The sequence below is a fragment of the Octopus sinensis genome, linkage group LG30, assembly GCF_006345805.1.
Source record: "Octopus sinensis linkage group LG30, ASM634580v1, whole genome shotgun sequence".
In the NCBI taxonomy this organism is placed as follows: domain Eukaryota; kingdom Metazoa; phylum Mollusca; class Cephalopoda; order Octopoda; family Octopodidae; genus Octopus; species Octopus sinensis.
Window position 1 is genome coordinate 9,400,079 of NC_043026.1, and position 18,084 is coordinate 9,418,162.

Below are 18,084 nucleotides of genomic sequence, written 5' to 3' on the forward strand. Positions count from 1 at the left end.
TATGCCAATGTCATCTGATATTCTGAAATAATAAAGAAACAACAGTGTAAGATATAGAGGCTACTTAAAAAAATACAGATTCAACATTTCCATAAAGATAAACTCTAGAAATAAACATTTACCTGAACAACAGAACTTTTTAATTTATTAAGATTTACATCAGAAAATCTTGTGTGAAGTTAACATATTTCTAAATTCCAGTTACACATTCTTATTGCACAACATTTATAAATGTGTGTGTGTGTATATATATATATAATATATATATATATATATATATATATATATATATATATATATCACGTAAAAAGTACCATCCGAGCATGGCTGTTTGCCAGAACCGTCTGGCACGTAAAAAGCACCCACTACACTCACGGAGAGGTTGGCGTTAGGAAGGGCATCCAGCCATAGAAACTTTGCCAGATCAGACTGGGCCTGGTGCAGCCTTCTGGCTTCCCAGACCCCAGTTGAACCGTCCAACCCATGCTAGCATGGAAAACGGATGCTAAATGATGATGATGATGATGATAGTGTGAAATTTATGAAAGTGAAGTTTGAAATGTGGTTGAGTTTATACTTTGCTTGATGAATAGGGGAATTATAGACCTCTTGTTTAAATGCCTACAAAAAGTACATCAGCTAAGCAAATGGACTTCCCTAAATGCATTGAAACCATTATAACAGAATCACTGTTTCAGGAAATTATCGTCGTTCAAAGACAACAAAATAATAATAATTCGTTCGTTTAATGGCCACAAGAGCTAACAAAAATCAATTAAAACATAAAGGGACAAAACACAGGACGAAAGTTACAAAGGGTTTTGTCCGTAACTATGTAGAAACGAAAATGAAAAAAAAAAAAAACTGCGCTAACGACCCGGGGGTGGGGGACTTTCGGAAAATTTACAAGATCCGATTTTTCCGTCATAAGTTAGGGTAAAATGGATTGCGAGGATGATCCGGTTCTTGACTGAAGAAGGCTTCCAATGACCCGTCCGTGTTTTTTGTATCGTCTATTTGGATGTTTTGCGTTCTTGTCCCATTTTGTATTTTATATATATATATATATATATATATATATATATATATTTCTTTTGTTTTTTACGGAATCCCACTTTTTGGTTATGGAGGATCCGATTCTGAAAAAACTTTTTTTGAAAAATCGCATTTTCAAAATTTCATTTACCACCAGCCTCTTCACTTTTCACTTGAAAAAAAAACAAAACAAACAAACATATTTTTGCCCTTAAAAACGATGGGAGAAACCTTTTCGGTAACAAAAACATAAAATATTGTAAATATTTTCAAAGGAAAAAGTGTGATTTAAGGGAGATTTGGCTGTTGTTTCTAGCACGTCCTAAGACAACCCTCCTCGTTTCACTTTCCCATCTTTTGAAGTTTTTCTCTTCATAAACACATTTATGATTTTTTTTCAACCCTATTCTTCGCCCCTGGTTGCTTCTGTTTGCGATTTAAGATATCGGTGAGTCTGAGGCCGTTTCTGGCATTTATCCACAATGAAAACACAGAACGTGGGAAAATGATGGAAAGTGTAGAAGGTAGCCTCCATAGCTAGAAATAGCAGCCAAAGGTCGCACGAATCAAAGGACATCTGAGACAGGAAGTATTTAGAAATTAAATAGTTTAATACTTACGGAAATGGTCTTAAAAAGGATGGTGTTGTTGTTAGAAGTGCGCCAGGTGGTTGAGAAATGTATTATAAATGTGTTTGGGAGTGAATTGAGAGAAATTCCGACTGAAATCAAGTTTGTTAAAATGAATGAATGGAGGCGGAAATACGCTTAGTGCGCATGCGTATGAAATACTGTTTTTCTTCTTTTTTCTTTTGTTTTTTAAAGATTTTGGTAGAAAACCAGAAATTTCGGGGAGGGTCAAGTGTCAGTCGATTTCATGGACCCGAGTAGTCAACTGGTATTTATTTTATTGAACCCTAGCAGAAAAGGTGAAAGGCAAAGTTTATGGATCTTTTCTGTTTGAACGGCAGTTTTAACATAATTTCTAGGTAACTAAAAAGTTTTAAACTTCGTATACTGGTAGAATGTGTTACATAAAACATCTTTTCTTGTTGGCTTCATTGAGAAAATTCTGTAGTTTGTAAGATATTTCGTCTTTAATTTCTTGCATTTCGACAATTTAACCAATCACTCACGTCTATTGAGGTAAAAAAATATTCTGTGCCGTATGAATATGTCCCCGTTTAAGAAACAGATTGGGGATCTTTTGTTTGAACGGCAGTTTTTAACATAATTTCTAGGTAACTAAAAACTTTTAAACTTCGTATACTGGTAGAATGTGTTACATAAAACATCTTTCCTCTTGGCTTCATTGAGAAAATTCTGTAGTTTGTAAGATATTTCGTCTTTAATTTCTTGCATTTCGGCATTTTAACCAATCACTCACGTCTATTGAGGTAAAAAAATATTCTGTGCCGTATGAATATGTCCCCCGTTTAAGAAACAGATTGGGGATCTTTTGTTTGAACGGCAGTTTTTAACATAATTTCTAGGTAACTAAAAAGTTTTAAACTTCGTATACTGGTAGAATGTGTTACATAAAACATCTTTTCCTCTTGGCTTCATTGAGAAATTCTGTAGTTTGTAAGATATTTCGTCTTTAATTTCTTGCATTTCGGCAATTTTAACCAATCACTCACGTCTATTGAGGTAAAAAAATATTCTGTGCCGTATGAATATGTCCCCCGTTTAAGAAACAGATTGGGGATCTTTTGTTTGAACGGCAGTTTTTAACATAATTTCTAGGTAACTAAAACTTTTAAACTTCGTATACTGGTAGAATGTGTTACATAAAACATCTTTTCCTCTTGGCTTCATTGAGAAAATTCTAGAGTTTGTAACATGTTTGTAAGATATTCTCTTCAACGGCCGTTTTTTCTACAGATAGAGAAAATAGGGGGTCTACGAAATTGTCATATCTGCCCCCAATATGAAGAGTATCAGTACCAGTGCTCAATACCAAGAAGCCTGAATCCAGTTGCAACCCAGTATCCTGTCCACTTGACCAAAGATGTATGACTAAATCTATCGTATATAAGACAGACGTTACTGCAACCCTAAATAATAATACAACTAATAAGAAGGCCTCTGTTGGATTACGTGGAGGAGAATTTAAAAATCGCTCTTCCAATCACATAGGGACAAAAATAAAGTTGACGAACTTCATATGGACCCTGAAAGATAACGAAACATTGCATGTGATTAAATGGAAAGTAATTGAGAAATCCCTACCTTATGTGAAGGGATTGCATAATTGTAGACATTGTTCAGCTGAAAGGGCACCGATTCTTATTTCTTTATTGCCCACAAGGAGCTAAACATAGTGGGGACACAAACAAGGACAAAGGGATTAAGTTGATTACATCGACCCCAGTGCATAACTGGTACTTAATTTATCGACCCCCAAAAGGATGAAAGGCAAAGTTGACCTTGGCGGAATTTGAACTCAGAACGTAGTGGCAGACAAAGTACCGCTAAGCATTTTGCCTGGCGTGCTAACGTTTCTGCCAGCTCGCCGCCTTAAAGGGCACAGATTCTGTTAAGCTCTACGATCTGTACCCCTCTATTGAACTCCAGGTGAGAAATTTTCAGTGATCGCAAGCATATGTATAAATATATTTTGAAGAATTGGAAAATTCTGCCTATTCCTGACTCACTTGACATTTTCCATCCTTATCGTTTAAGGAGGATAGCTCTTTTACCTTTTTACATTTTGGTTTCTGTTTTTCAATTTCCATTGTTTACTGCCTGCATTTTCTGTATGCTCCCTCCACATTTTCCCGTTTCTTCTCTTATTCAATTTCTTTAGTTTGTTATGATACATGGTTTATGCCTGAAGAATATGTTTCAGGTTTCTAAAGCATATGGAGCTGTTAGTAGCGCTTTAATAGTATACTGTGACCTTTAAATAAATTATATACACACGCAAACACAGATATGGCTCTAGCTCAATCACAAGTATTTTCTACAATAGCTTCTGGCTGACCAAAGCCTTGTGAATGGATTTGGGAGATGGAAACTGAAGGAAGCCCAATGTATATGTGTGTGTGGGTATGTTGTCCTCCCACCCCTTCAACACTTGACAAGCAGTGTTGGTGTGTTATGTCCCCATACCTGTGGTTTGGCAAAAGTGGCTGATTGAATAAGTGCTAAGCTCAAAAAATAAGTCCTAGCATTGATTCTAGTGACTGAAGCCTTTAAAGTTGGTGCTCCAGCATGACCGCAGTCAAAACAACTGAAACCAGTAAAAAAGTGTGTGTGTGTGTGTATTTACGAATGTGGAGCTGGAGTTTAGAAATATGTTAGCTTCAAACAGGATTTTGTGATGTAAATATTAATAAATTAAAAAGTTCTGTTGTTCAGTTAAATGTTTATTTCTAGAGTTTATCTCTATGGAAATGTTGAATCTGTATTTTTTAAGTAGCCTCTATATCTTACACTGTTGTTTCTTTATTATTTCAGAATATCAGATGACATTGGCATAACTGAAGATACATTCTCATTATTTATCATCTTTAAAGACCAAAATGAAAATATTGTACAGAAGAGATATATAAGATTGTTTCTATAAATCTGTGGTGGAATCCTCTGATATATTTACTCTGAAATGTGTTATTAGCAAACCTTCTGGACATCACTGGCTGGAGTGTCTACAAGATGAGTCTGTTTGCAGATTGAACGTGGATAAATTTAGTTGTTTTGTGACAAGGTAACAGTGGCAGAAATACAACAGTTGAAATATTTGTAAACAAAAGACTAGAAGCAAAAAGAATAATAAAAGAAGGTATATTTGTGAAGTTGAAGGAAAAATAATGGAAAAGAGTTGAGAAAGTGAAGGAACATATTTCCAGAAGATAACACAAAAAGGGAGAGAAAATTGTCACATGACTGTGATGTTGTAAAAAAATCCTTCTCTCGAAAAGGTAACTTGAATAGGCACAAATGTATCATACCGGGGAGACGCCATTTCAATGTGATATCTGTGGTAAATCATTCTATCGAAAATATAACTTGTCTTTACACAAACGTATTCATACAGGAGAGACACCATATCAGTTGCAACATCTGTGGCAAAATCTTTCTCTGTCTGTATTAACCTAACTAATCACAAACGTATTCATACAGGAGAGTCACCATATCACTGTGAAATCTGTGGTAAATCCTTCTCTCAAAGTGGCAACTTAGCTTCTCATAAACGTTTCCATACAGGAGAGAAGCCACATCCCTGTGATGTCTGTAACAAATCTTTCTCTAACAGTAGTAACCTAATTACCCATAAGCGTATTCATACAGGAGAAACACCATATTCTTGTGATATCTGTGGTAAATCATTCTCTCAAAAAAATAATTTGACTTTACACAAACGTATTCATACAGGAGAGACACCATTTCACTGTGAAATCTGTGGTAAATTATTCTCTCAAAGTGGCAACGTAGCTAAACATAAACGTATTCATACAGGAGAGACACCATATTCTTGTGATGTCTGTAATAAATCTTTCTCTACCAGTAGTAACCTAATGACCCATAAACATATCCATACAGGAGAGAAGCTATATCCTTGTGATATCTGTGGAAGGTCATTTACTCAACATGGCAACTTAACTTCTCACAAACGTGTTCATCAGGGGAAGAAGCAATCCCACTGATATTTGTGCTAAATCATAATCTCTAAGGGGTTACTGAAACCCTTTACCATGCAGGTTATTCTGTCGAATGTGAGGGTTATTTATTCACATTATTTTCAATTTGCCATCCATTAGCTTACAGTTTTCAAGTTTTGATGATGTGGTTGTGTATTTTCAGAATGGCATCGTATGGTAGGTGCAAGAGGCTGAGTCTGGCTATGTGCTATGTTAAAGGGATGTATTGATAAAGGTTTAGTAAAATTCTATCAATTAGAAAAAAGATATTTAATTTTAATTCTCAAATTTTTATCAATTTTTGCGTGACATTAAAGGGACACTACTCATATATGAACTTAGGCGCGCACACACAGACACAAGAGACAAAAGACAATACAAAGAGTTTTCAAATTGAGTAAACAGGAAATAACATTAAAAGAAGAAGAAATTGTTTGTAGGCGCAGGAGTGGCTGTGTGGTAAGTAGCTTGCTTACCAACCACATGGTTCCGGGTTCATTCCAACTGCGTGGCACTTTGTGCAACTGTCTTCTACTATAGCCTCAGGCATACCACAGCCTTGTGAGTGGATTTGGTAGACGGAAACTGAAAGAAGCCCGTCGTATATATGTATATATAGATAGGTCCTACTAGCGAACAGTGGTCCCGATGCACGCATCCACGCTCGCTAGTCCTAAGTAGTTGATCCTAAATAATTTTTTAAACTAATGAATTATTTTTAGAAACAAACTAAGGTTGGGGTTATGGTTAAAAAGTCGTTGTAGGATCGACTACTTACGACTAGCTAGCGCGTGTGCACGCACCGGGACCACTGTTCGCTAGTAGTACCTATATATATGTTTGTGTGTCTGTGTTTGTCTCCTCAACATCGCTTGACAACCGATGGTAGTGTGTTTACGTTCCCGTAACTTAGCGGATCGATAGAATAAGTCCTAGGCTTACAAAGAATACGTCCTGGGGTTGATTTGCTCGACTAAAGGCGGTGCTCCAGCATGGCCGCAGTCAAATGACTGAAACAAGTAAAAGAGTAAGAGTATATTTGAATCAACAACTGCTATAAACGACCTCCCTCTAAATTAATTAACAATATCACCAGCGGCGCCTCCCTGGCACTTGTGCCGGTGGTCCGTGAAAAGAACATTCGAGCGAGGGCGTTGCCAGGGCCGCTGGACTGACACCTATGTAGGTGACACGTAAAAACACCATTTGAGCGTGGCCGTTGCTAGTACCTATTTCTTTACTACCCACAAGGGGCTAAAGACAGAGAGGACAAACGGATTAAGTTGATTACATCGACCCCAGTGTGTAACTGGTACTTAATTTATCGGCCCCAAAAGGATGAAAGGCAAAGTCGACCTCGACGGAATTTGAACTCAGAACGTAACGGCAGATGAAATACCTATTTCTTTATTACCCACAAGGGGCTAAACACAGAGGGGACAAACAAGGACAGACATGGGTATTAAGTCGATTACATCGACTCCAGTGCGTAACTGGTACTTATTTAATCGACGCCGAAAGGATGAAAGGCAAAGTCGACCTCGGCGGAATTTGAACTCAGAACGTAACGGCAGATGAAATACCTATTTCTTTATTACCCACAAGGGGCTAAACACAGAGGGGACAAACAAGGACAGACATGGGTATTAAGTCGATTACATCGACTCCAGTGCGTAACTGGTACTTAATTTATCGACCCCGAAAGGATGAAAGTCAAAGTCGACCTCGGCGGAATTTGAACTCAGAACGTAACGGCAGATGAAATACCTATTTCTTTATTACCCACAAGGGGCTAAACACAGAGGGGACAAACAAGGACAGACACGGGTATTAAGTCGATTACATCGACTCCAGTGCGTAACTGGTACTTAATTTATCGACCCCGAAAGGATGAAAGTCAAAGTCGACCTCGGCGGAATTTGAACTCAGAACGTAACGGCAGATGAAATACCTATTTCTTTATTACCCACAAGGGGCTAAACACAGAGGGGACAAACAAGGACAGACATGGGTATTAAGTCGATTACATCGACTCCAGTGCGTAACTGGTACTTAATTTATCGATCCCGAAAGGATGAAAGGCAAAGTCGACCTCGACGGAATTTGAACTCAGAACGTAACGGCAGCGAAATACCGCTAAGCATTTCCCCCGGCGTGCTAACGATTCTGCCAGCTCGCCACCTGACATGCACATATATATACCATCTTACACGCAGACGCGCACATAGATGCAAATAATTAAACACCCCGCCGAATTTGAACTCAAAACGTAACCCCTGACGAAATACGGCCAACGTGAAACCAATATTTCATACGCATGCGCACTAAACCTATTTCCACTTCCATTCATTACGTCTTGACAAGCGTGTCGGGCCCCGGAATTTCTCTCAATTCACTCCCAAACACATTTATAATACATTTCTCAACCACCTGACGCACTTCTAACAACAACACCATCCTTTATAAAGACATTCCCGTAAGTATTAAACTATTTAATTTCTAAATACTTCCTGTCTCAGATGTCCTTTGATTTGTGCGACGTTTGGCTGCTATTTCTAGCTATGGAGGCTACATTCTACACTTTCCATCATTTTCCCACGTTTCTTGTGTTTTCACTGTGGATAAATGCCAGAAACGGCCTCAGACTCACCGATATCTTAAATCGTAAACAGAAGCAACCAGGGGCGAAGAATAGGGTTGAAAAAAAATCATAAATGTGTTTATGAAGAGAAAAACTTCAAAAGATGGGAAAGTGAAACGAGGAGGGTTGTCTTAGGACGTGCTAGAAACAACAGCCAAATCTCCCTTAAATCACACTTTTTCCTTTGAAAATATTTAATCTTTTAATACTTTGTGTCTCATGTGTCCTTTGATCTGTTCGACATTTGGCTGCTATTTCTAGCTGTGGAGTCTACCTTCTACACCAGGGTGGGGGAAACCTCACTTCCGGCCAATAAACTTTGGCGATCTTTCGTTTTGACTCGGAATAAAGTAAGCATTGAATTCGGCCGTTTCTGTGACCCCGTGTGTGTGTGTGAGTGCTTCTTCTGTATATGTTTGTGTCCTGTTTTTTTTTTTTTCTTAATTATTATTACGACTTATGAACAGTGGTCCCAGGGCGCGCACTCGCGGACCCGCGCTAGCTAGTCATGACTAGTCGAGCTTTACTTTGTGCTGTGCTTTTATGTGTTATTTACTCTGTTTAAAAAATTATTTGGGTATTCGGCGATCTTTCGGTATAAGTACCGGATACATTAAAAAAAAAAAAGTGTATTTTTTATATATTTTACGAACTGCACATTTTCACTAGTACTAATCTGCTACTAAAATGAAAGGGACAATAATAGGGAATCTTTATATATAAAAGTGAAGTTGTGTGTGTCTCCTACGATTTAGATTCCTAACTACTCCCACATTTTGCGGTGCAGTGTAACCAAAACCGGGTATCTTATAGTCATGATTCATATCGAGCCCGTCTGGGTATTAGCGCGCGTCTACGATGAGTCTACGATTTTAAAAAAATTTACCATCATTTTTTCCCATTTTAAATGCATTTTTTCGCTATTATATAAGGGAGGTAACTCTCTAAAAATGTCTACGATGAGTCAACGATTTTTAAAAAAATTTACCATCATTTTTTTCCATTTTAATGCATTTTTTCGCTATTATATAAGGGAAGTAACTCTCTAAAAATGTCTACGATGAGTCAACGATTCAAAAAAAATTTACCATCATTTTTTCCCATTTTTTTTTGCTATAACTCTCTAAGAATGCTTATATAGTTATTTCCCTTAGAAATTCGAGCAACGCCGGGCGATACCGCTAGTTGTAAATAAAGGGAGTTGTAAGAATTTGCTCCTAAAAGCCTGTAAAGGAACTGGTTGTGTCTTTACACTGTTCGGGTGCAACACAATTTCCATTTTTGTTTCCAGAAACTACCAGCCAGGAACAAGAAAGCAACCTTGAAAAATATATGACTCTTTATTTTCTTATTTACAAAAAGAAGGCACGTTGGTAAATTAGTAACCTCTTGGTGTCGGTGCAGCAATGCTGAAGTTTAACACTTGTAAGATAAACCTCACAACAAATTCAGGAGCAACAGAGCAGGTCAAATCCCAAGCGTCTGGGACAGGAGAATACATTTCTTTACTACCCACAAGGGGCTAAACACAGAGGGGACAAACAAGGACAGACATAGGTATTAATTCGATTATACCGACCCCAGTGCGTAACTGGTACTTAATTTATTGACCCTGGAGGGATGAAAGGCAAAGTCGACCTCGGCGGAATTTGAACTCACAACGTAACGACGTACGAAATACCTATTTCTTTATTACCCACAAGGGGCTAAACACAGAAGGGACAAACAAGGACAGACAAAGGGATTAAGTCGATTACATCGACCCTGAAAGGATGAAAGGCCAAGTCGACCTCGGCGGAATTTGAACTCGCAACGTAACGACATACGAATACCTATTTTTTTATTACCCACAAGGGGCTAAACACAGAAGGACAAACAAGGACAGACAAAGGGATTAGTCGATTACATTGACCTGAAAGGATGAAAGGCCAAGTCGACCTCGGCGGAATTTGAACTCACAACGTAACGACATACGAAATACCTCTTATTACCCACAAGGGGCTAAAACACGAAGGGACAAACAAGGACAGACAAAGGGATTAAGCGATTACATCGACCCTGAAAGGATGAAAGGCCAAGTCGACCCTGCGGCGGAATTTGACTCACAACGTAACGACATACGAAATACCTATTTCTTTATTACCACAAGGGGCCCTAACACGAAGGGACAAACAAGGACAGACAAAGGGATTAAGTCGATTATATCGACCCCAGTGCGTAACTGGTACTTAATTTATCGACCCCCCGAAAGGATGAAAGGCAAAGTCGACCTCAGCGGAATTTGAACTCGGAACGTTACGGCAGACGAAATACGACTACGCAATTCACCCGGCGTGCTAACGATTCTGCCAGCTCACCGCCAATACTGGGACAGGAGAATAGGCTCATCACACGTTTAAGACACGTCCTCTCCCTTCAAAAGCCGTGTCTCAAGTGACCGATGCTAATAAGGAACGCTATAGAAATTTTTTTTTTTACCCAGTTTTTAGCGCATGTGCATGAGGGAACTTCCTTAGGCCTTTCCAGAAGGTTGCAGCCCCGCACGCGCACCCTGAAGAATGACGTCACTACAAGCTAACCAATCAGAGCTAACTAAATTCTTACCACGTGGTCTTGTAAATTTTATTCTCCCGCACTTTTTAGTAGCACAGATTATTACTCGTGTGAAGATGTTGTCTGAATTCCTGCCTCTTCTTAGAGACTTTGAAACGACGTATTCGTTTCTGAAGGAGAAGAAAGTGCTCAATAGTGTTCATCCCATGTGTACAATGCCAGAAAGAGATGACGCTGATAAAGTACAACGATGAGAGATATCCGCTGCCCGACGCACAAAGGTGTGAAGGTGTCCATCCGGAAGAATTCCTACCTTGAAAAGTCCAGGCTAAAGCTACGTGATTTCCTCACATTAACATTTTCATGGAGTCTCAACATAGCGATTCCAGCAGCAACAGCACTGACCGGTTTGTCCAAAAGCACCGTGATCCAGTGGTATTACTATATCCGCGATATTACGAGCAACCACCTTCACAAGAACCCATACCAAATTGGTGGAGTCGGGCACATCGTTGAAATTGGTGAATGGAAATATAACAGAGGTGGGATGCCACAAGGGAGGTTTGTTTTCGGAGGATGGGATAGAGAAGACAAGAATGGTTTTCTAGCCGTCGTACCTGACCATTCCTCCGAAAGTCTGCTACCCGTCATCGAGAAATTTATAAGACCAGGCACTACGGTTTATTCGGATAGTTGGGGTGCTTACAATGGGATTGCTGAAATGGATGTGACACCCAAATACATCCATTTCACAGTCAACCATTCCAAGAATTTCGTTGATCCAGTGACACACGTACACACGAATTCTGTGGCGTGTTACTGGAAGAATGCGAAAAGGCGCTTTAAGACGATGATGGGGGCACACTCCAACATGATGGAGCTGTATCTGGACGAATTCCTTTGGAAGAACCGATATGGGAAGTGTGGGAAAGAGTGTTTTGAGAATATTCTCAAACACCTTTCCGAATGGTACACATTCGAAGAAGCGTGATGAACAAATGTGAGATATTAATTTTTTTATTTACTTTGTTTAATTTGTGTAAAAAAAGATATATATACATCTGTGTGAAGTTCAGTTTAAAGTTTATAAATAAATGCATTTCATTCCATGTTCTGTTTAAACTTTATAAATAAATGTATTCTTGCATTATTCATTATTGTTTTTAAAAAAGAAATCACACCAAATCTGCCCAAATGACCACCACCATCGCGATCACATACAACAATCATACGTGTGTATGTGTATATATATATGGCTATATGTCTGACTAATGTCTGTGTGTCTGTATAAGTAGTTATATGCTTATATTATCCATTATAGTAATATTTGTCTTAAGGCGGTCAATAGTTTAATTAAAGATGTGTCTATACATGTATATATATTTATACATGTGTATACATTACACATGTATATATATATATGTATACACATGTATATATACATATGTATATATATACATGTATAGACACATCTTTAATTAAACTATTGACCGCCTTAAAACGGATTTCAACAGACAAATATTACTATAATGGATAATATAAGCATATAACTATTTATACAGACACACAGACATTAGTTAGACATATAGCCACATATACACACACACACACACGTGTGTATGATTGGTGTATGTGATCGCGGTGGGGGTGGTGGTGGTGGTCATTGGTGGTGCGTAAATTAACGAAGGTACAAACCTGACGTAAATACACGAAGTTGACGACTTTCACTTCTGACAGCTAAAAGCACGACAGTGCCAAAAAAAATAATAATTAAGTTTAAAAAATTGGCAATCTTTCGATTACCAAAAAATTATTTACTTTGTTCAAAAAATATGTAAAAAAAAAAAAAGAAAAAAGATTTACGGAAATCGACGGAAAGGTCTACTAGAGACGAAAGATTGCCTTAATGGCAATTAATTTTCAAGAATCATTTACTTGCGTTTTATTTAATTTGTTCGATACAGTTCTGATTTGCGCATGCGCAAATGAGCTCATTTGCATACGCCCTAGTCGTAGTATCGACTACGTGCGTCGCCGCGCAACGGGACCTGTATACGCCAGTAGTACCCTCAAGTTCTAACTCTTATACCTGTGTCAAATCTATATTTATAAAGCTTAGTACCGAAGGGTACTTGTATCGCAGAGTGGTCCCGGTTTGCGCACACACGCAGACGCGCGTCCGCGCTAGCCAGACGTAGCCAGTCGATCCTACGAGCTGGCTGGCGCATGCACGATATATATGATATATACTTGTATCGATATATACGTATTTACTTGTATACATACGATATATTTACTTGTATACATACTTGTCTATTGTCGTGGTCCCGGTTTCGCACACGCGAATTCGCGCGCGCGCGCCAGACGTAGGTACTCGAGATCCTACGAGGTGACTTGCGCAGTGCAGAATTCGAGCATGCGCGTTAACCCCCCCCCCAAAAAAAGAAAAGGTGTTGGATTTCACTAAAAATATGTGTGTGTGTGTATATATAACATTTTCAATTTTACACAAAAAAATTACATAGTCGCTTTCCTCGCGGATTTACAGATAAATGAATTAATTACTATTTTACAGAATAAAATTAATGAATTAATTATATAAATTAAATAATTCTTAAATTAATTAATATTAATAATATTTTTTGAACAAAGTAAATAATTTATAAAACTTGGTTAATAATTCTTTTTACACAAACGCGAACGTATATAATTTGTGAACCTTTTTTTTTTTTTACAGACGTATATAATTTGGTAAACTTAATGAATTAATTTCTTCTCATCATCATCATCGTTTAACGTCCGTTCTCCATGCCAGCATGGGTTGGACGGTTCGACCGGGGATCTCGGAAGCCAGAAGGCTGCACCAGACTCCAGTCTTATCTGGCAATGTTTCTACAGCTGGATGCCCTTCGGAATTTTTCGGAAAGAATTTAGTGCGAAAAATTTATACATTTATACACAAAGACCTGTTGAGGCAAGCGAAGTTGATATCGAACCTCATCCCACGACAGGCACCCATGCCAACCCCCTTTGCTTGCGAAGACATGTTGGGGCAAGTGTGACACCCGGCAAATGCCAGGACCCCTGGACTGGTGGTACGTAAAAAGCACTATCCGAATCGTGGCCGATGCCAGAGCCGCCTCGACTGGCACCAATCCGACCGTGGCCGTTGCCAGCCTCGCCTGGCACCTGTGCGGGTGGCATGTAAAAAGCACCCACTACACTCTCGGAGTGGTTGGCGTTAGGAAGGGCATCCAGCTGTAGAAACATTGCCAGATAAGACTGGAGTCTGGTGCAGCCTTCTGGCTTCCCAGATCCCCGGTCGAACCGTCCAACCCATGCTGGCATGGAGAACGGACGTTAAACGATGATGATGATGAGAAGAAATTAATTCATTAAGTTTACCAAATTATATACGTCTGTAAAAAAAAAAAAAGTTTCACAAATTATATACGTTCGCGTTTGTGTAAAAAAAATTATTAACCAAGTTTTATAAATCATTTACTTTGTTCAAAAAATATTATTAATATTAATTAATTTTCAAGAATTATTTAATTTATATAATTAATTCATTAATTTTATTCTGTAAAATAGTAATTAATTCATTTATCTGTAAATCCGCGAGGAAAGCGACTATGTAATTTTTTTGTGTAAAATTGAAAATGTTATATATATATACACACACACACATATTTTTAGTGAAATCCAACACCTTTTCTTTTAGGGGGGGGTTAACGCGCATGCGCGAATTCTGCACTGCGCATGCGCAGGTCACCTCGTAGGATCTCGAGTATCGAGTACCTACGTCTGGCGCGCGCGCGCGAATTCGCGTGTGCGAAACCGGGACCACGACAATAGACAAGTACCCGATATATACTTGTATCGCACGTCCCCGATTCGCAGTGGGACTGAACCCGGTACCATGTGGTTGGTAAGCAAGTTACATCACCACACAGCCACTCCTACGTCTATTATGTAAGATAAATATAGAGACTCTGGGTTAAAGGACATCGTCCACAGCCGGTTCGAGGGTACAGTAAGTGTACAAATGGCATTTTAAGTATTCCATGTGCAAAGACATAATGCCCTGCCCCACCCTCATGAGGATGGTTTCGTTTGTGATGATGTCCTCCATGATTATAATCAAACTGAGAAGACCCACCCACATCAGTGAAACTGAGTTCTAGAAGTGCTGTGTGTCCCACCCACACTTAACAAGAGAGCTTCTCACCCCCACCCCACATCACCACAACAAACCAAACTACTTTAGCACATCCTTTGGTACTACTAGCGAACAGCGGTCCTGGTGCGCGCACTCGCGCTAGCTAGTCATGAGTATTCGAACCTACAACGACTTGCGCGTATGGTTGTATTTCGTTTGGTTTCCTTGTATGCCTCCACTGTCCTAGTTTTGTTCCCAACTTTGACTCTCTATAAATCCAAAATTTTATTTTGGAATTTATGAGAGCAACTGTCTACAAAGGGTTAACCCTTTCGTTACCAACCCGGCTGAAACCGGCTCTGGATCTGAGTATAAATGTCATGTTTTCATAAGTTCTGAATAAAAGTTATCCACCAAACCTTAGTCACAATTTATGTTCCTGACACTAGTTGAATGATAACTAAGTTATTTTACTAAATTCTTTGTTATATTTAAAGTAATTGAAAGAAACACAGAGCATCTCAAAAGAAATATGGTAACGAAAGGGTTACTGAGGAGTAGATGGACAGGCAGCAACTGATGGAGGGTTGTTCTCTGTATTGCCCTCATTTTCCATTTTTATTTCTCTTGTTTGCATATTTAACTTGTTTGTCTTCGTATTTCATGTTGTTTACACAGTAGGTGATGTCCTGTAGCCATATATGCATCACTAAGTCTTTCTTTACTAAAACCTGAGTGTTATACTAATACATCTGTTTGTTTTGTACACCACCTGTCTTCGTCTTTTGTTTTTTTCATAAACTCTCCCTATACATATGTATAATCAAATGTGAATGTGTAGTCAGAGTTCAGGAATATGTTGGTTTCAAACAAGATTTTCTGATGTGAATTTTAATAAATTAAAAAGTTCTTTTGTTCAGTTAAATGTTTCTATCTAGAGTTTATCTTTATAGAAATGATGAATCTGTATTTTTTTAAGTAGCCGCTATATCACACTGTTGTTTCTTTATTATTTCAGAATATCAGATGACATTGGCATAACCAAAGATACATTCTCATTATTTATCATCTTTTAAAGACCAGAATGAAAATATTTTACTGAACAGATATATAAGATTGTTTCTATAAATCTGTGGTGGAATTCCTCTGATATATTTACTCTGAATTGTGTTATTAGCAAATCTTCTGGACATCACTGGCTGGAGTGTCTACAAGATGAGCCTGTTTGCAAATTATACTGGGAAAAAATTTACCAAAGAGTTTGGTGACAAGGATAACACTGGACAGCAATACAGCAGTTGAAATATTTGGAAACAAAAGACTACTGAAGCAAGAAGTAGAATAAAAATAATGGAAAAGAGTGAGAAAATAAAGGAACTGATTTTTCCTGAAGATAAAGAAAAAGGGACACAAAAATTGTCGCATAAGTGTGATGTGTGTAAAAAGTATTTCTCTCAAAAGAGCAGCTTGAATGCGCACAAACGTATTCATAGAGGAGAGAAGCCCCATCACTGTGACATTTGTGGTAACTCATTCCGTCGAAATTATACCTTGACTGTACACAAACGTAATCATAGAGGAGAGAAGCCTTATCATTGTGACATCTGTGGTAAATCATTCTCTCGAAATTATAACTTGACTATTCACAAACGTATTCATACAGGGGAGAAGCCTTTTCACTGTGATGTCTGTGGTAAATCATTCTCTCGCAGTGGCATCTTAGTTTCTCACAAGCGTTTCCATACGGGGGAGAAGCCATTTCGCTGTGACATCTGTGGTAAATCATTCTTTCGGGAAAGTAGCTTGACCACACACAAATATATTCATACAGGAGAGAAGCCATATCCCTGTGATGTCTGTGGTATACCATTCTCTGGTCGAAGGGCTTCGTATTCTCACATATGTGTTCATACAAAGGAAAAACGATTTCGCTGTGGCATCTGTGATAAATCATTCTTCGAAAAAGGTAACTTGAATACACACAAACGTATTCATACAGGAGAGAGGCCATATCACTGTGATATCTGTGGTATGTCATTCTCTGTCCAAAGTATTTTAAAATCTCACAAACGTGTTCATACAGGAGAGAAGCCTTTTCACTGTGATGTCTGTAGTAAATCATTCTCTCAGAGGAGTGCTTTAACTACCCACGTACGTGTTCATACAGGAGAGAAACCATATTGCTGTGACATTTGTAACAAATCTTTCTCATTCAAAAATAGCGTGATTAATCACAAACGCATTCATTCAGGAGAAACACCATATCACTGTGACTTTTGTGACAAATCATTCTCTCAAAAGGGTGTCTTAACTGGACACAAACGTATTCATACAGGAGAGAAGCCCTATCGCTGTGATATCTGTGGCAAATTGTTCTCCAGAACTAGTTCTTTGACTACACACAAACGTATTCATACTGGAGAGAAGCCATATTCTTGTGATATCTGTGGTAAATCATTCACTCAACGTGGCAACTTAACTTCTCACAAACGTGTTCATCAGGGGAAGAAGCAATCCCACTGATATTTGCGCTAAATCATAATCTGTAAGGGGTGACTGAGCCCTTTACCATGCAGATTATTCTGTCGAATGTGAGGGTTATTTATTCACATAATTTTCAATTTGTCATGCATTCACCCACAGCTTTCAAGTTTTGATGATTGTAGGGTAGGTATGAGAGGCTGTGTCTAACTTGTTTGAACTAAAATTGGTAGAATGTTTAAGCCAGATACGGCAAGTTTAAATGCTGAAGGGTTAACACTAGAAGTACCAAGATTTCTTATTACTTACAAGAACCATAGTGATCATTTTTGACTGTCATTGAAAATCTTATTTAATAGAATTTTTTTAAATATAAACAAATGCAGTGAATAAAGGATTTGAAAATGCATTCTTTTAGCATTCATTTACATGCAAAAAATATATACCTATATATATGTGGAGGCGCAATGGCCCGGTGGTATGGGCAGCAGACTCGTGGTTTTGATTCCCAGACCGAGTGTTGTGAGTGTTTATTGAGCGAAAACACCTAAAAGCTCCATGAGGCTCCGA

At 38.4% G+C, this 18,084-nt stretch overlaps 2 protein-coding genes across 3 annotated transcripts in view; both read left to right on the forward strand.

Moving 5' to 3' along the window:
- Positions 1–6,186, forward strand: part of LOC115226312 (zinc finger protein 43-like) — a 49,351-nt gene extending 43,165 nt beyond the window's left edge. Inside the window, exon 5 of the mRNA XM_036515264.1 lies at positions 5,198–6,186. Within this exon, the coding sequence (XP_036371157.1) occupies positions 5,198–5,683 (486 nt within the window). The 3' untranslated portion in view covers positions 5,684–6,186. The remainder of the gene's footprint in view (positions 1–5,197) is intronic.
- A 1,591-nt stretch (positions 6,187–7,777) lies between these two features.
- LOC115226308 (zinc finger protein 726-like) lies at positions 7,778–18,037 on the forward strand. 2 transcript variants are annotated; one of them, XM_029797303.2, is made up of 2 exons: positions 7,778–8,153; positions 16,052–18,037. In XM_029797303.2, exon 2 carries the CDS (start codon positions 16,384–16,386, stop codon positions 17,554–17,556), a length of 1,173 nt encoding a protein of 390 aa, XP_029653163.1. In that variant the 5' UTR covers positions 7,778–8,153; positions 16,052–16,383; the 3' UTR covers positions 17,557–18,037. The 2 variants fall into 2 exon arrangements, with proteins under 2 accessions (XP_029653163.1, XP_029653162.1); XM_029797302.2 differs by lacking the exon at positions 7,778–8,153 and adding an exon at positions 11,117–11,871.
- The last annotated feature ends 47 nt before the right edge of the window (positions 18,038–18,084 follow it).